Below are 16,461 nucleotides of genomic sequence, written 5' to 3'. Positions count from 1 at the left end.
TGTATATATTATCTTAATTTTAAATCAGTCCCTCCTGAATTTTGCAGCCTTTTTTTGAGATTGTTGCCATGCACACACACACACCCACACACACATACACGCACACACACACATACACACAAACACACACAAAGTGTTTTGATCAGTTCTGTGAAGGACATACCTGCAAAATAATATTGTCCACATGCAAGCATACATGAACATAGAAAGATTCAAAGATTCAAAATCCTTTATTAATCCCACGATGGGGATATTCACACTGCTGCAGCAGCAAAGGATAGGAGGAAAAGTAGAAGACATACAGTACGTGTAACAAACAATTAATGACTATGACTAAAGAGAATACATATTCAAATAATGATATGTATTAACTGTATTGCGCAGAAACTACACACCCTAGTTTATGGTATTTTGTTTGTGTATGTTGGAAAGTTTCCATTGTGTGACGTGTTTGTGTGACTTGACATTAGTACCAGTGTGTGGGCATGTGCCCTTTATTTTTGTTGGCACCATATTGATGGCTCACATGAATGCACTTTGTTTCTGTTTGGCAATTATGATCCAGCACTGAAATAGTGGACTCCACAACCTCCACAGCTCAATTGCTAAAATTGTTTTCTTATAAATTACCTCAACCTCTGACTTTTCTGACAAAAACCATTCTTCTATGTGTTAGGGTTTGACAAAAATCTACACTCCCCTGTTCTTTGAGGGATGTTAGGATCATCCAGGGCTGTTGCAGAAGACAGACAGCTACGTCAACAGCACACACACGATGATAAACAGGCTTGACCACGCCGCTGACAAGAAGCAGATGATGTCAGTTTCCCCTCTGTATTGAGTTATAAGGTTGATTGAGTGTAATTGAGCAATGCATCGGAGTGCGTAGAGAATGCACCAGTTCTCTAGAGAGGCTGGAGAGGAAGAGGAAGGGTGTTTCAGGAACTAGGAAATGCTATACACCACCGGGGCCATGAGATTAGCACAGTCAATGACTCTGAGCCTTGTAATCAATTCATTGTTAAGCCACTCACCAGATCAAAGATTTGAGTAACACAAAGATTTGTTTTCTCTTGTTTTATTATATGAGACAAGTTGCTGCAGTAGGTAGTTATTTTTGACATCATTGACCCAAAAGAAAATTATATTTACCTTTCGGCATCTTGTTATTCAAGTGTTCATCCACCTATTTACAGTACATACTTTATAGGAACGGAACTGTGTAAAATGTAGACCATTATTTTGTCCAAGGAGCGGAAATTTGCAGTGAAACCAGTTGGTAGAGCTGGTCTGCGGTGGTTAGCCTTTAGCCTACCATAAACACCAGCTTGTCTTTCATGTTTACATTTCCTCTCACACGCCTCGGGGCTTCTCAGCTTCTGGAGGCTCTTCAGTTACACACACACACGCAAGCTACACGCGCATGGATACTAAACACACTAGTTTATGGTAAATTGTTTGTGCATGTCATAAAGTTTCCATTGTGTGTCCTGTTTGTCATGTTTGTGTGACTTGACGTTGGTACCTGTGTGGGCATGTGCCCTTTATTAACTTAAAAAAAAACTTTTTTACAAACTTTAAAAGACAGACATGAAACATATAGCATACATTTTAACAATAGAACCTAAAAACCACACAAATGTCCACATCAAATACAACATTAACAAAAAAAAGGTCAAATGCTAAAATTGTATATATTATCTTAATTTTAAATCAGTCCCTCCTGAATTTTGCAGCCTTTTTTTGAGATTGTTGCCATGCACACACCCACACACACATACACGCACACACACACATACACACAAACACACACAAAGGGTTTTGATCAGTTCTGTGAAGGACATACCTGCAAAATAATATTGTCCACATGCAAGCATACATTAACATAGAAAGATTCAAAGATTCAAAATCCTTTATTAATCCCACAATGGGGATATTCACACTGCTGCAGCAGCAAAGGATAGGAGGAAAAGTAGAAGACATACAGTACGTGTAACAAACAATTAATGACTGTGACTAAAGAGAATACATATTCAAATAATGATATGTATTAACTGTATTGCGCAGAAACTACACACCCTAGTTTATGGTATTTTGTTTGTGTATGTTGGAAAGTTTCCATTGTGTGTCCTGTTTAACGTGTTTGTGTGACTTGACATTAATACCTGTGTGTGGGCATGTGCCCTTTATTTTTGTTGGCACCATATTGATGGCTCACATGAATGCACTTTGTTTCTGTTTGGCAATTATGATCCAGCACTGAAATAGTGGACTCCACAGCTCAATTGCTAAAATAGTTTTCTTATAAATTACCTCAACCTCTGACTTTTCTGACAAAAACCATTCTTCTATGTGTTAGGGTTTGACAAAAATCTACACTCCCCTGTTCTTTGAGGGATGTTAGGATCATCCAGGGCTACAACAATATAACCTTAAAACCAGACAAATATCCACATCAAATACAACAATAACAAAAGAAAAGCTCAAATGCTAAAATTTTATTTATTATCTTAATTTTAAATCAGTCCCTCCTGAATTTTGAAGATTGTTGCCATGCGGAAGGGGATTAGGGCCACTGGTGAAAAATGTATGTGAGTTGTGACTTTTAAAGTCAGAATTCTGACTTTATTAGAATTCTGACTTTATTAGAATTCCGACTTTATTATCAGAATTCTGAGATTAATGTCAGAATTCTGACTATATTTACAAAAATATGTTTATCTGAGAAAAGACGTGCTCTCTGTTTGACAGCTGTTTTGGCCAGTTAAAGTCACCTTTAAGAATTTAAAGGTAATTTTCTAATATTAAATGTACTTAAGTAATGGAAGTAAAAGTAACTATAAAACCTTTATTGTGGGTTCCTTTTTCAAACCTTCTTAACCCTCAAATTCAAAGTCTGACATTAACAAACAGAAAAACGGAAATTTTTGTGAGAAAGCATCTTTGACGCCAACGTATTTTTTGCAAAGAAAGACACAGGTGTGTAAAATTTTCTTCATCACCACCCCATTTACCACTGTCATCAGAATGGTCATCTTATGTTACATTGGCGCCAGAGCCTGTAGCAGGTGTTTCCATGATACTACCCATTATTTTGCTTCCTTCTCGGCTTCTTTAGTTTTGGTGCTTGGCGACAAACAGGCATTACGTCAGCAACAGGAATGGAGCGTGCCTCAACTTGTAAACTATAGGAGCAAAGATTCATCAAACTGCTTTTCTTGCACTCAAACTAATTTCATATGTTATTTTGCAGTAACAAGTAACTAAGTTGCTTAGGGGAAATATAGTGGAGTGAAAGAAGACATGGAATTTAGGTGATGTAGTGGAGTAAAAGTTTTCAGAGACATAAATTCTGAAGTAAAGTACAGACACGTGATAATTCTACTTAAGTACAGTAACAGTATTTCTAATTGGTTACATTACACCACTACCTCGGATTACAGTATGTCATCTCAAAGAGTACTTCTGCCTCCAGAGGAGATCTGTCTCTGCAAACAGTTTTCCTCTGAAGACTCCAATCACAAGGTTCAAGAAGTGTTCTGGGAGGAACAATGGCATCTCAACAATGAATCTTAGCACCTTTTCCATTTATTTATTAAAGAAAAGGCATAATGAAGAGTCTGTGAATAAGAAAATTGACAACGACGTCCTCAAATTCATGATTTATTCTTCAGGGCAATATTGTGGGATTTCCATCTGAAACCAACTCTTCCTCCACTCAAGCCTAATTGCAGTGAACAACTTCTGTCCTCTCATATGGAGATCGATCTCACACCTCGGCCCACAGTTACATTTCAAGGTATTAGGTTTTTGATGCTTTTGCCCACACATAAAAATCTCAATTTCCCTCTTCCTGGCATTCATTTGCAACATAAAAGTAACATGATACTCATGAATAACTGCATAGAAGTAGCCAAAACATTGCTCAATTATTACACATTTTACATTCAGCCAAGAAGATGCAAAAAATAAGAGATTTGACAGTGTGTGTTTGGGTGCAGGCTTTCTATGTGAATATCACAGAATATAGTTTATTTTAATTTTTTAATTTTTTTACTATACATAAAACCTGTTTATTCTTTAAATATGAGACAACTTACCTTACAGAGAAATCAAAGCCTGTTTACAGGTTTTGGGGAGTACTAATGCTCATGAGAAAATGTGTATTAATTAATTTGTGGCTCAGAAGAAAGCTGCGCAAAGTCAGATAAATTGCCTAATAAATTGTTATCATAACAATTATAATTGTAATTGATACATTGCTGGGACTGAAGACTACATATTTAAAAATTTATAAAATCTGGGGATACGGAGTTGGGGCTACATTATCCGCTACTTGCATTTCACATGCCTTGCTTGAATTGTGGGTAATCTAGATGCAGATATTGACAAGAAAGAAGAAAGCATTCATCTATTTTGATCTTTTTTTTAAATTACATTGTGAGTTCCACACTGGTTTTTGGAGTGCAATGCCAAATCAGTGGAGGACTTTTTAAACAAGGTAAAGGGTGTTGGTTGTTGTGGTGAAAATGTGCCACATGTAATTTAGATACCTCTACCTGTTTCATGTTTTTTTTAAGTTGACTGTTTTTATTCACTTCTCAATTGTCAAAAGGGTAACAAATATATCACAAATATGCCTGAAATATGTGGGGTTTAGGTAGAAGTTGAAATTAACCTCTAGGATCAAAAATTATCATGCATTATGCACTTTCCGGTAAGACCTGCAAGTTTGTCAGTATTTTTCAGTATGGTTCTTTTGTTATTTAATTATTTATTTATATTATATTATTAGAGGTGGAGCATAAATGTATCGAGCGGCCCATGTCACTGCCAGCACTAATGGACCAAGCGGACGGTTTTTATTGTAGAAACCTTTTGAAGCGAGAGTTCCTCACAATGGAATTCTTTAATGCACTTTCATTCCTCTAATTATCTATCTATCTATCTATCTATCTATCTATCTATCTATCTATCTATCTATCTATCTATCTATCTATCTATCTATCTATCTATCTATCTATCTAGACATTTAGGAGTACTGTGTGCATGATATCCAAAAACATCAAGTCTGGCACCAAAATGTCATTTTGTTCTTACTGAATCAGTTTTTTCCCTAAAATGCCATATGTGATATATGAATGTGTAATTCAAGACATTTTGTCAGTTCTTAAGGACATTCTGTCATTATCACCATAAGACCAAAAAATAGAGAAAACACATAACACCTTTCCATCTCTCCTGTCTCTTCCTCTCCAGACACTCTCTCAGTGCCTCGCTGGTCCCCACAGATTCCCCGAAGAGATTTTGGAAACTCAATAAAACACAGGTAGGCCTAAAGGAAAAGGAAAGTGTGTGGGTGAGTGTGTGCAAGTGTCCCCATATGTGAATACACTCATACATCTGTAATAGAATGTGAGTTCAATTAAAAAAGGGCCTCTTGCATAACTCATCTCAATTCTTTTTCTCTTTGTCTGTGCCTCTCTTTCTCTCTCATAGTGCTTGACTCCAAACGCTAGTGATCTAAAAAGTAAAACAATACAGTATTAGTGGGACCTCAGCAACTTTCAGAATGTGGGTGTTTTGCCTGTTGAAAGTCGACAAGGTGGAAAGCATATCTCTAAATCTAATCATATGAAGCCATACGGAGTGCAAATGTAATTTATTGGCTTCATTGGAAGATTAAGGCTGATATTAAGAGAAATGCCATTATTTCATCCAACAATCTCCTTGACGTGCCAATTTGCATATTCCTAATGTGCGTCCTGGATTACAATGTTGCCCTGTAACAATAAGTGCATTTGTGTCGCCGGTACACAATGCACCACTTTGGCCGTAGGGCCTCCGCTGTTCTAAAAGAACATTTCTTAATAAATAATCAGCCCTTAACGTCACATCATCCTTCTTATTTGACAGCAAAGTCCACTAAAAAAAACGTTGGGGGTTGGATTGAGTTGTGCCTCTCAATTGAGGTGAAGGAGGGCCTAATAAAGAGATCTGGATTCTGTCAAACTACATTAGTCACCTGCCATTAGCCAGCAAGTGGCACTTCTGGCATCTAGGCATTGCATCAGTAAATACAGCCAATAGTCACATACATGCTGGAACTGCTTGGCCAGTTTGTGCAGCGAATTGATTGCTACTTAGCACATTGTGGATTTGTTTGTTTGAGAAGTGACGGTGCTGGAACCTTTACAAGCTGCAATCACTCAGACTGATTGTTTTATTGATGTAAACTCCATTGCCTCTGTTCTCAAGCCATTCTCAATTATGTCTCGATGTTTTCCATGATGTTGGGAGTTAGCATTCAGAACTTTCTGCCAGAAAGCCTTTTCTTACCAATTGACTGTTGTGAAACGGTCCTTCATTGTTAACATTGTGATTTGAAACAAAACTACTTTGTTAGGTTTAGTAAAAGATGATAGTTTGGGTTAAAATAAGTATGTTTCATACGTAATGTAATGGTAAGGTAATTTTAAGCTAAGTTATAGACACACCTATAAGTAGCCCTGTTGCACTGAAGAGTCAAATTCCTGCTGTGCCGGGCTGACGCTTCAATTCAAACCAAGCTAATGGAAGACAGTTTTCACAAGACAGCGATGCTACAAACATATGATTTCACATTGAAATTTGACATTCAAAATTTATTGGATCTGGTTATTGATCACAAACAGCAGCCAATCAGAAAGCCAATTTGAAGATGCGTCAGCTTGGATTTAAGGTTACACAAGAAAGGTGGCGCCTTCTTCGGCAAAAGCCCTCATGTTATAAAAGCCAAAAGGTCAGAAGCAATATTTTTCCCCACAGCAATCCACAGATCTTATATATTATATAGATTTTCAACAAGCTCAAAGTGATGTCAGGACTTTTTAACAGAGATGGTAAAATTACTCACTTCATGACTCAAGTAGAAGTACAGATACTTGTGTTAAAAAATACTCTGGTAAAATTTTTAACTTATTTACTCTAGTAAAAGTAACAAAGTACGAGCTTGGAAATGTACCTAAAGTCTAAAAGTAAAAGTAGCCTTGGGAATGACAATTACTTTTTAAGAAAAACTACCTGGACCACACACACGTTACCAAAGTGCATGCTGAGAAACTTTAGTGGACCCTAAAAAAGGCTCTGTATATGCCATACCTACATTTTAAATAGCTTTCTGCCAATATGCTTAAATCATCACATGTTGTATGTGATTATTGTGACAGAGACTGGGACTCCAGGTTAATAAGATTTGGACTGAGTAGAAAGATAAAAATTCAATTATGATTCTGTAAGAATTCAAAGATCCAGTTTCTCTTTTTTAATCTTCCCCTTAACATTTAAAGGAATCTTCATGTATGTGTGTGTGCTCAAATATGCCTTTTGGGAAAAAAATAAAGGATTATATATGAATTACTAAACAGACATTAATTAAGAAGTTCCGCAGCACATTGGCCAGGAGTCATTCTTGACGCCTACTATCTCAGACATCTCTCAGATAAGGCCGAGCATGATTGGAAATGTCTTTGTGCTTGTCAGCCATATCTCTGGGATCTTTGTTTTCTTCATTTTCAATCATGTCGCCATCCACACTACTGTGTGCTAAAGTTAGCGCCATCAAGCTGCACTGATTCGCCTAAAATGAATGCAGAATGCAGCCAAATCTGTTGAGTCGTCTTGTATGGTGTGTCAAGTGTAACGTACAGTGTAGTCCCATTCAATTACATTGAATTTGGTATCGATGACGCAGTAACTCCAGTGAAATGATTTGAAACTTGTTAGTGAGGACTAGATTAGGACTGGATTTAAAGAATCTGGTTTCCAACTTCGGCCCAGGTGTCTGTTTAAACACGGACAGAGACAACTTCTCTCTTTTGATTCTTATTTCAATCAAGTAACGTGCGACCTAGCTAACAGGTGAAGAACACGAATAACAGAATCACTTGGTAACTAGATGTGTTTTGGCTTCTACAGAGCTCCTTGTGATGTGTTAACTTGTAAGTTTCTATACACATATGTCTCTGCAAGAAAGATTTGATTTGGCCTCAACAAAAGTTACACGACTTACAGTTCTCAAAGACACGCACATACAATCTCAACTGATTATCCTCCGGACAGCTAGTCTCTTTTTCTTTACTCTCACTTCTCCGTGTGGATGCGTGTTCACGCTATTCTCCGACATGACGACCTCTTCTACAAAACTATAACGAGCCAATTTTGTAAAATGTAAGGAGTAGAAAGTACCAATATTTGTGTTAAAATGTAAGGTGTAAAGGTAAAAAGTAGGCACAAAAATAAATAGTAAAGTAAAGTAAAAATATCTGAAAAATTTACTTAAGTACAGCAACAAAGTATTTGTACTTCGTTACTTCTCATCACTGCTTTTTAAAATGTCCTTACCTCACTGTCTTCTATTTCCTGCAGGTTTTCCACAAAGTATTGGATGTCCCAGACATGCATAGTATGTGGAAAGGGAATGTTGTTTGGACTGAAATGTAAAAACTGCAAGTAAGTATCAAGACTGATTTTTTTGTCATTGTGTCTGGTTACACATTATCATATTTTCTGTATATTATCATATTTCTGTATACTCTGTATATTATTATATTAAATGAATTTGTCATTTTGCTTGTTTTTTGTTTGTATTTCTTTTTCTGTTTGTATTGTTTTTTCTAGTTTGCATGCTTATGAACACTTTTGTTAGTATCTCTCTGCATGTCTTGTCTGTTTTGCTACATGTTATTGCTCCCACTTTGCATAGGTTTCATTGCTGTGTAAATAAACTAAGACCAACACTAATCAAATGTCCTTTTTTATTGTATGCATTAAGGCTGAAGTGCCACAACAAATGCACCAAAGAAGCCCCACCTTGCCATTTATTGATCATACAGCGAGGCGGACGAGAATCCCTCAAAGGTATTTTTTATGTAACATTTCAACAAGTCAGAAACATATTTTTCACCACTAATTTAAGTTTATACTTTAAACCAAGTCCTTCCTTAAGTGATCCTGAGCCAAGTGTCATAGGAAACATGTATTATGTGTTCGTTAATTTGATAAAAGATATTATGATAGATATTTCCATTGTATGGTCATTTCCATTTTAATATTTACAATGTGAAAGTCATTAATTACATTAAAGTTATTTATACAACACTCATATTTCAACATTTTAGCAATTTATAAGGAATTTTTAAAAAGCCCCAAGATATGCTCACATTTTTAGTCCAAGTTGAAACATGTTCAGCTTTCACAGATGCTTTGGCTGCTTGTTTAACCACAATGTTATTATTATGATCTCTAATTTGTAAAACTATCCCAAGCTAAAGGTCAGTACCTGACTAAGCCAAAGACTCGAAAACTTAAAAATGTGTATGAGCAGAACTACAGGGTAATGCTGTATTCTGTCCTTAAGATTATTCATGTATTTGAATGCATGGTCAAAGCTACTAAAGACTTTTGTATGCAAGTCCCCATTTAAAAAAAAGTAATATGCTGGTCTAGGCAGATAAAACGTTAACTGCTGATTAATTAAGCCACTTAAGTTTGCCAATGTGACTGCATCATGCACTGTTTTTACTGACACAGACAGCATTGAAAAATTCTCATTATCTGCTATCAGAATTTAGATTCTTTTGTCCTTTCTCTGCCTTCGCCGCTCCCTTTCTCCCCCAAATAAGATCACCATGGAACATCTCAAGGTAAAGAACAGTAATTAAACTTTTTCTACCCTGCTTTAGTACGAGTAAGTGACAGTTTCTTAATGAGATAGTTTGCTTAAGGAAACTTTTTTTTTAACAAGGCGTCTGCATGCTAATGGCAATGGATGGTGTTCAAGAAAAGGAAGTTTGAATTGTATTGTATTTTTTACATTAGAAGCACGGTCTGATAAAGAGTTTTTACTAATTTTCTTGAAGCTATTAGACACGTTTTGTTTAATTTCAGTCTCGCATGGAGTTCATTGTTTCTCTGTGCTTTTCTTCTACAGTAGCTCGTCTGGTACGGACTGAATCGGTGCCATGTGACATCAACAACCCGCTCAGGTACACAGACCTGCACATCAGTCAGACTCTTCCCAAAACCAACAAAATCAACAAGGTGAGTGCAAAAATAAACCGTGTATTACAATCTGTGCATAACCTGTCCTACATATCACATTCCTTCCATTTTGGGGGGCTGGAAAATGGTTATGAGTCATCGTGTTTTTCTCAGGGAACATGAAACCATACGGAAATATCTTCACCTGTATTGATGTTTACACAGATGGATTTGTTTTGTACTATGAATATTTGTCAGCCAGCACATAGCAACTCTTTCTCAGTTCCGAGTGGAAAAAAGTTTATCATAAGATTCCCATGATAATAGCACTATGATAGACCTCTTGTAAACCAAATGCGAGTGTGAAGAAAGAGCATGTGAATATAAATGCGACTGTTCCATTTAACATAACGAGCCCAATTTAAACATGTAATAAACATTGTGAAACAGAACTAGTAGAGTTTAGACAAAACATACACTCAGGGTTAGTAAAACATCAGGGATTGGCTCAAAATGAGTCTACTGCTGAAAACGAAGATGTGATATCCCAGACCAAAGTCCATAAAACTTAAATTTCCAAATGACATCTCCCTTTTTGTTTCACATGGGACACGAACCTCGATGAACCAAAGAACATCCATTTGTTTCTCTAACTTTCTGCTGTAATTTCTAAAATGATTAATTACTCGTAGTTTTAGCTCATTCATTAAAAATTGCGCAAACTACATGATTTCAGACCATTTGTTTAAAGCATCTTCATATTGATTTCTAAGGCAGCCATTGATTTTCCCCCATTTCAGTGGGCTTTGGAAGTCAATTTGTAGGGACTTGAAACTTGAGGAAGATACTCCATCAAATCAAATTTTATCTGTCTTCCTTTGTTGTCAGTCAGGTTATCATCACACCACAATTAAGAGCTTGGATCACTTGGATCCTATTTGGTTACTGTTTGTCTTTTGGATTCAATGTTCAGATTATGTAATTAATAACGTGCTTACTATTGAAAAGAAGGGATTTTTGAGTGATAACTTAAAAAAGTGGTACACAAACAGCCTTCGGCTAATTAGACTCCATTATGAAATTATTTTATGTATACATTATTTCAATTCAAATTGGAGTATAGACAGTATAGACATTCCTTTACATTCTTACAGCGAAGATTTTTACTTAATGGAGGAAGAGTAAGCATGTAAAGTAGTTTTCCTGATTCAGTTTTAGCCAACCTTATTTTTTTGTGTGGGATGTTGGATGCATCACTTTGGTACGTTTTCAGTATGCTTCCTGTTCATAATTGCAGCCCCATACAATGATAACATAACTTTGTCATAAAAGTAAAGCCAGCATATTGTTAATTGTGATTGATTACCTCAGTCGGGCAGGTTTTTACATCTCTGCAAGTTGATTTACTTATTGTATGGACAATAATGAAAACCAACAACTGCCTTGAAGGCAGAAAATCCATCTAGAGACAGTATATGGTATGATTCAGAAAGAAGCCAACAAAAAAGTAGGGCAAGCACTTTGTGATTAACAGACTTACACTTGCAAAATCACCAGTATGTAAATCAAACTAAAGCACCTCTTTTCTGTCTCTTCTCAGGATCACATCCCAGTCCCGTACCAACCAGACTCCAGCAGTAATCCCTCATCCACCACCTCCTCAACCCCATCCTCCCCAGCTCCTCCTCTGCCTAGCAGTGCCACTCCCCCATCTCCACTACATCCCTCCCCACAGTCGGCGCGGCAACAGAAACAGTTCAACTTGACAGGTGTTAAAATCTGATACACAAAAATTTAAATATTTGACCAGGTATTTGTCAGGAAGCAGTTAGCCTTGACATGCTCACAATGCTTATTTTAAGCATGTATGTTTACAATGTTTACACTCTTAGTTAAGCGTGTTAGTTTATTATTATTTACTAATTAGTATCAATAAAAAAATTCCGTTGAAGCTGAAAGGAATGGGATTAGGTTTGCAGGTGTTTGGTCATAAACTAAAGTATTGGAAAAATATAAATTTTTATGTAATAATAAAGTCTAGGGGATCACCAGATGTCACTTTGGTGACATACAAGTTATCCTGAGGGGAACGGGAATGTGTGTAACAACAGCTGGGGCGTTGCACTCAAAACCAAAAATGTCAATTACATGGTGGGGCTAAAGGAAAGTTCATGGGGTCACTTACTACAGTCTGGGGACCATGAATATGCACGAAAATATATCCATCCAACAGTTGTTGAAATATTTCAGTCTGACCGTACATACTAAGATTGCCATCACCAGAGCCGTGAGGCTATTACGCCTAAAAACTTGAACAGTTTAATATTTCATAAAACCATGTTTTTATAATTATTGTTTAAGAACATGTAAAGCTCACTTACAGCTCTAATACATATTAATGATATTTTTGAGTTGTTCAAATTATTAGTTATTAAAATAACAAAACAGTACTTGCATGGGGCATTACAGGCTAATTCATATTGTGACTATGATGTAAGCCTGTACATAAAGTGAGAGAAAACAGAGTGAAAAGTCTAGAGTGCAATGGTAAATCAACATGAATAATTATTTGAGAAACACCTTTGTGTGAACCTAAATTTGTGCTGTGAAGCAAAGCTGTATCTCAAAATCCGTATATGAACCGATTTGAGTGTAAATACTGAATTAACAGACATGTAAGATGGGCAAATCACAACTTCAGATTAAACTCCAGCTCTCCTTTTGATTCTTTCCACAGCCTCCAGTTATTTCAAATACAAACAACAGTTCATCTTTCCTGGTAAGTACCTCATAATTGATCATTACTCATACCCATAATGCACTACAAGCAGCAAAGGAAGAGTATGGAGGAGTAGGGATCTTTTGATGTTGGTGGTAATTTTCATCTCCTCACCTTGGTCTGCTTTAAGATTCTGAGCCCCTACACCCACTCGTTGTTTGTCTCATTTGTGCCTTCTAATGATTTGTCAATGCCCAGACTCTTTGCTTTTGGCCGCACTGGTACCACAGTCTTTGCTCTTTTAGCAGCTTATTATAGCCGAGACAACCTGGAAGGACGTGAGGTGTAATTGAGATCTAGAGAGACAGGTTTTTGGAAATTCATAAACATATGGCGCACAGTGACACCCAGGTTTTGATTATTGTAGCCACACATACTGTTAAGCTAAATTATATCAGCTACTGTTGCGAGCTGCATAAAAAACATGGCCAAACACTACCACTTACTGTAAGTCCCATCAATCTTAAACCAAGTGGAGCTAATGCCACATTCACATCATGATACATTTACTGTAAATAATGGCTTTTTGTTTAAAAAAAAGAAGAACACATTCACATAAGCCTCCCAGTGGCAATTTCAGTGGCAAAGCTTATTCCAATGTACATATTTTGGTAGAAAGGAGGAATACCCTGCAAAAGTTAGTCAGTCTGTCACAGGGATCACAAACAGAGCGACTGACACAGATTCACATCAGTAGCCAATTTGGAGCCTCCAATCCTCATGGTGTGCTGGTCTTTGGAGTAAATCCATGCAAACATCCATGCAGGCACCTCACAGAAAACCAAATCATGTCCTTCTAGCTGTGAGGCGACAGTGCCAGCTACTAATGCACCGTGCCACAAAGGGAATGTCTTTTTGTAGCTCCTACTTTGTGTCACAAATTGTCACAGTGTGCCAACACGGGCAGGAAGCGTGACAGCAAATCCTCTGATATCTTTCAGAGGTAGATTCCACACAACGGCTGACCTTACTCATCTTACAGTACATGTTGAACAATAGAAAAGAGAATTCAACCCGATCTTTCTTGCAGCATACGCTATATGTCCTTTTAGGGTGATCAACTTAAATATGCTCTTTCTACCGGCTTTGAAGATGCATACTGTGAAGGTGCAGCCAAGTGAAATCACATTGCTTTAAATCAACACTTGTATGTATCTTCTTATTCCACAGAGCGTGCCATTGTTCCCACTGTGAGGACATTTTCTAAATCGTTATATTTCCATACAAATCATGTCAACAAAGAAATGCAGAATTTCAATACAGATTGGAGAATGTAATGTAATGTAAGGGGCTACCATTGGGAATCTAACATTTTGGTTGCTTCATTTAAACAATGTGCACACCAGGTGCAAAGAAAAACAACTACGAAATTGAAAACGTTTTAGTCACGAACCTTTACCACGCATTATGTGCACATTATATTAACAATATGTCAATATATAGCAAATTTGACGATGAAATGTTGCAGAAACGTTGCATTTTGAAAACACTGCAACACTGTGAAAATGCAATACTTCAATATTTTGGTGTGAAATACAGCATATTCTGTGTAAAAGTTTGAAATGTATCAATTTATAATCAGACCAGCCTTAACCCCTTGATGCACAAGTATAAATCCAGTTTAAGATGGAGATACGATCGTACCTATAGCTGAAATCATTCACTTCCTTATAAAAAAATTAATAATATAACTTCTAATTTGTTGGGTTTGATATTTTGTGACTAATATCTTCAGATGTTGCTCCAGAGGCTCCTCCAAGCAGAGCACCACAGGTCATCCTGCACCCTGTCCTGTCTGAACCAGGGTAAGTAGATTATATTACAGAAGTAATTCAATAAAACCATATTTCTACCTTTAAAGAAATTAAGAAAGTACTTCTGATCTTTATCAGGCACTCTCAGTTATCTTCCTCTCATCTACATGCTTCCTCATCTCCTCCTCCTTCTTCTCCTTCTCTCTGTGGCTGCTGGTCAGAGGTCAAGTCAAACTTATTGGAGCACAGATATTTGGGTGACAATTTAAATGCGAGAGCTGACATGACGAATACACAGAGACTAATGTCAGCATGGCCTTTAGTTCACGCTACACTTGGGATGCCAACTGGATTTTCACTGACTCCTTGAGGAAGCCAGTGGTCACGGGAAAACAACCGGAAGAGGAGGAGTGATGAGATGTTTTTCGACCCAGATGTGAATTAGATCAGAATATCAATCTATCACAAGAAACAGGACAAGAGAAACTCCATCTATAGGAGGATTGTCAATTGGGATGAAATATGGACCGTACCTATGGATTGTAATGGATTAATCAATAGCAAATAATGTTATTCATTTTCGATCCTAGACAGATAATGGCCAGTTGATGGCACGAGTTTTAAATCACGGTACAGGGCATGGGGCTGTACATGTAATTGGTGAATTTGGATGATTTTGTTTTTGTTATTTGTTGTCTTCATGCCACATAATGACATTCAGAAGAAAATATAGGACACTTAATAATCTAATGCATATATCACAATACGTTTTCAAATACACAAGGATTATGACACTCACAAACACACACACACACACACACACACACTGGGGCTGATTGTGCATGAATTGCAGCTGAGTAGGCAGTTGCCAACCCCTCTAAGCCAAATGGGAATACACGCAAGTCAACTCGATGTAGCTCATCCTGAAACAACTATTTATTGTCAAGCCCTTGACTATTACAACGTGTGTGTGGCTGTCACAGTTTTTGTTTGATAAAATAATAATTATGGTTTAACATTCATCAAAATTATTTTCACAGGTCACATGTTGCGCTCAGTCCAACAGTAGACTAGATACCCATTTAGCTAGATACTGTTTAAGCGTCTCAAAAAGGTAAAAAAAAAGCTAGTTAAACAGGTCAATGGTAAGCGTTAAATCAAGTAGCTATACAGTTAGTGAAAATTTGTCAATATGTAATGCATTTTTTGAAGAGCTGCATCAGAAAGGAACAACATTTTGAAACAGTTTGAATGGAGTCTCTCACAAATATTGAATGAATCAGGTGATTATTGAATCCAAACTGATGGACATGAGCATTCCCTGATGATGAATGGAAAAGGTAAAGAGTGCACAGACAAGAAAATATATTCCAATGTAATCTACATTGAAGGGATGGCTCGAATTTTTTTGAAGTTGTGTTGTTAGCGACTGTAGATGGCAGTCGTCATGCCACCAGTTTGGAGAAGCATGCAGCAGTACCAGGACGGAAGCTAAGCAATGTGCTGATGTGGACGGGGGGGCACTGCGCATGTGCTTTAGCCCCCTAAAAAGAGCCCCATGTTAAAAACATTTATATCAGTTTAAGTGTATGCTATGTTTAGAATATTTTCATTGCGTTACCTTTCCGTCAAACAGCTCTTTCTGACGGGGAACTGAAGCCGTTATATATATATTTATGCTCTCTTCAATGAGACCCGACTCCTTAAACAAAAAGTGTAATTTTACATTGCAGAACACAGGAGTAGCTAGTCCACTGCTGCCTTGATTGGTTAGTTTGTTTGTGTCATTATGTGACTTTGATTTATCCGAACTAACCCTTTAACACCAAGCTTTTTAGGTGGCTGAAATATGTTTTGATGCTGCCCTCATCAACATCAGTACATTGCTTGGTGTACTCATGCCTGCTT

At 37.0% G+C, this 16,461-nt stretch overlaps 1 protein-coding gene across 3 annotated transcripts in view; it reads left to right on the top strand.

The window, feature by feature from the left end:
* Positions 1-16,461, top strand: part of ksr2 (kinase suppressor of ras 2) — a 107,351-nt gene that overhangs the window by 61,670 nt on the left and 29,220 nt on the right. For all 3 annotated transcript variants that reach the window (XM_034871774.1, XM_034871775.1, XM_034871773.1), the window contains 8 exons: positions 5,260-5,329; positions 8,407-8,490; positions 8,813-8,898; positions 9,663-9,683; positions 9,971-10,080; positions 11,621-11,789; positions 12,758-12,799; positions 14,535-14,604. In XM_034871774.1, the coding sequence (XP_034727665.1) occupies positions 5,260-5,329; positions 8,407-8,490; positions 8,813-8,898; positions 9,663-9,683; positions 9,971-10,080; positions 11,621-11,789; positions 12,758-12,799; positions 14,535-14,604 (652 nt within the window). The remainder of the gene's footprint in view (positions 1-5,259; positions 5,330-8,406; positions 8,491-8,812; positions 8,899-9,662; positions 9,684-9,970; positions 10,081-11,620; positions 11,790-12,757; positions 12,800-14,534; positions 14,605-16,461) is intronic.

The sequence above is a fragment of the Etheostoma cragini genome, chromosome 5, assembly GCF_013103735.1.
Source record: "Etheostoma cragini isolate CJK2018 chromosome 5, CSU_Ecrag_1.0, whole genome shotgun sequence".
Taxonomy (NCBI): domain Eukaryota; kingdom Metazoa; phylum Chordata; class Actinopteri; order Perciformes; family Percidae; genus Etheostoma; species Etheostoma cragini.
This window is presented reverse-complemented; position numbering and strand designations above follow the sequence as displayed.